Source organism: Trichechus manatus, unplaced genomic scaffold (assembly GCF_000243295.1).
Source record: "Trichechus manatus latirostris isolate Lorelei unplaced genomic scaffold, TriManLat1.0 scaffold00103, whole genome shotgun sequence".
In the NCBI taxonomy this organism is placed as follows: domain Eukaryota; kingdom Metazoa; phylum Chordata; class Mammalia; order Sirenia; family Trichechidae; genus Trichechus; species Trichechus manatus.
The window spans coordinates 7851384-7853056 of record NW_004444039.1 but is presented as its reverse complement, the minus strand read 5'-3'; the positions used below and the strand labels follow the sequence as shown (position 1 = coordinate 7853056).

Below are 1673 nucleotides of genomic sequence, written 5' to 3'. Positions count from 1 at the left end.
CAACTCCCTGAGGGCTAGGGCCTGGCCTATTTTGCTTGCCATTGGCATTCCCAGTGCTTAGGACAGTGGCTGGCATATAGTAGGTGCTCGATGAATATTTGCTGAATGAAAGTCACGTTTCAGAAGAGAAAAGGGCTATTTGGAACGTCATGAGGTGTTTGTGAGGTTCTTAGAAATGACTAGATAGTAATATCATTCATTTTTATTTGAACATAAAACATCCATATGTTCAATAATGTCGTCCACCAAGTATAAAGAAGTCATCCATATGGAGAGAGATTAGGGAGTTGATGTCACTCGCTTTTGCATATTCACGAATCTCCATAAACAGCTATTTAATGAACAACGAGATTTTCATTGAAACCTCTTTCCTGCCTTCTTTACCTTCGAACCAGATCCTCTACTCATGCTTCTCAAAAACCCTGGAAAACTGTAGTTGTCCCTTCGGTGGTTAGTATTTGGCAGGCTTGCAGTGCTTAGCGTGATACTAAGGATGCGTGTTGGGATTGTGCTCCTTGTCCCTTTACTGCGCTTTCCCCCCCCCATAAAAGAGCTCAGAAACTTTTCACAAATTACCGTAATTACCTGGATGTTGCTTCCCAATGTGAAGGTTGTAGGAACAAACGTAGAAGGGTCCTCTCCGCCTCTGCCTGTTCTGCTGCTCGTTTACTGAGAAAAGGAGGATCCCACAGCGGAAGACCATCCTGAGTAATAAGTAAACTTCCACTGCACCTTCCGTTTCATCCATTCTCTTAAATCAGCAGAAAGAACATTTTCTGATTAGCAGTGAGTGAACACAGAAGCAATAAACCTTCTTCATGTCAGGTGATAATGGATTTATGCTCACAGGTGTCTGAGAATTTACCTGTGTAGCACAATAGGTGACATTTAACCAAACTTAGAAAGAAAATAAACACCAAATACCTGAATGCGAATGCCTTTCGTAGGAAAATATTTAAAATTTGTCTCTCAACAATACAGTTGCTCTGAGGAGCCAATGACTGACTTTTGCTTCATTTCTGTAGGACTCAGAGGAGGAGGAAAATGAGCTGGAAGCTATCAACAGGAAGCTGAGAAGCTCACAGCCATATGTACCTGTGGAGTTCGCTGACTTCAGTGTTTACAATGCCAGCTTGGAGAACAGGGAGTGGTTTTCTTCTAAAGTAGATCTGACAAACTCACGGGTCTTGGAGAAAGAAGTGTCCCGTAGCCCTACCACCAGCAGTATTACCAGTGGCTACTTTTCCCACAGTGCCTCCAATGCCACCCTGTCTGACATGGTGGTCCCTTCTAGTGACAGCTCAGACCAGCTGGCCATTCAGATGAAGGATGCGGACACCCGTGAGCATTCCGGACCATCGCTTGTTCCTGAGTGCAGACTGTCCTCAGACAAAGAGTTGACAGAACTAGAAAGAGGCTTGGTAAAGGATAAGTTGATCATGGTGCCACTCAAGGAAACCAGTGCCTTAGCCAAAGGGAGCCCATCATCCCACAGCATCCCTGAGAAAAACTCCAAAATCCTGTGTAGGACTGGCTCGTGTTCAGGACTAGATGCCTGTCCCAGTGAAAAAGGCCCACCGGCCAGGGAGTTCTCCCCCAGGGAGGTGACCATTGAACACACCACCAACATCCTGGAGGATCATTCTTTCACAGAGTTCATGGGTGTGTCCGAT

The 1673-nt window shown here is 45.2% G+C and overlaps 1 protein-coding gene across 1 annotated transcript in view; it reads left to right on the top strand.

The window, feature by feature from the left end:
* Positions 1-1673, top strand: part of KIF13A (kinesin family member 13A) — a 285225-nt gene that overhangs the window by 237657 nt on the left and 45895 nt on the right. Inside the window, 1 exon segment of the mRNA XM_023737492.1 lies at positions 1026-1662. Coding sequence (XP_023593260.1) covers positions 1026-1662 — 637 coding nt within the window.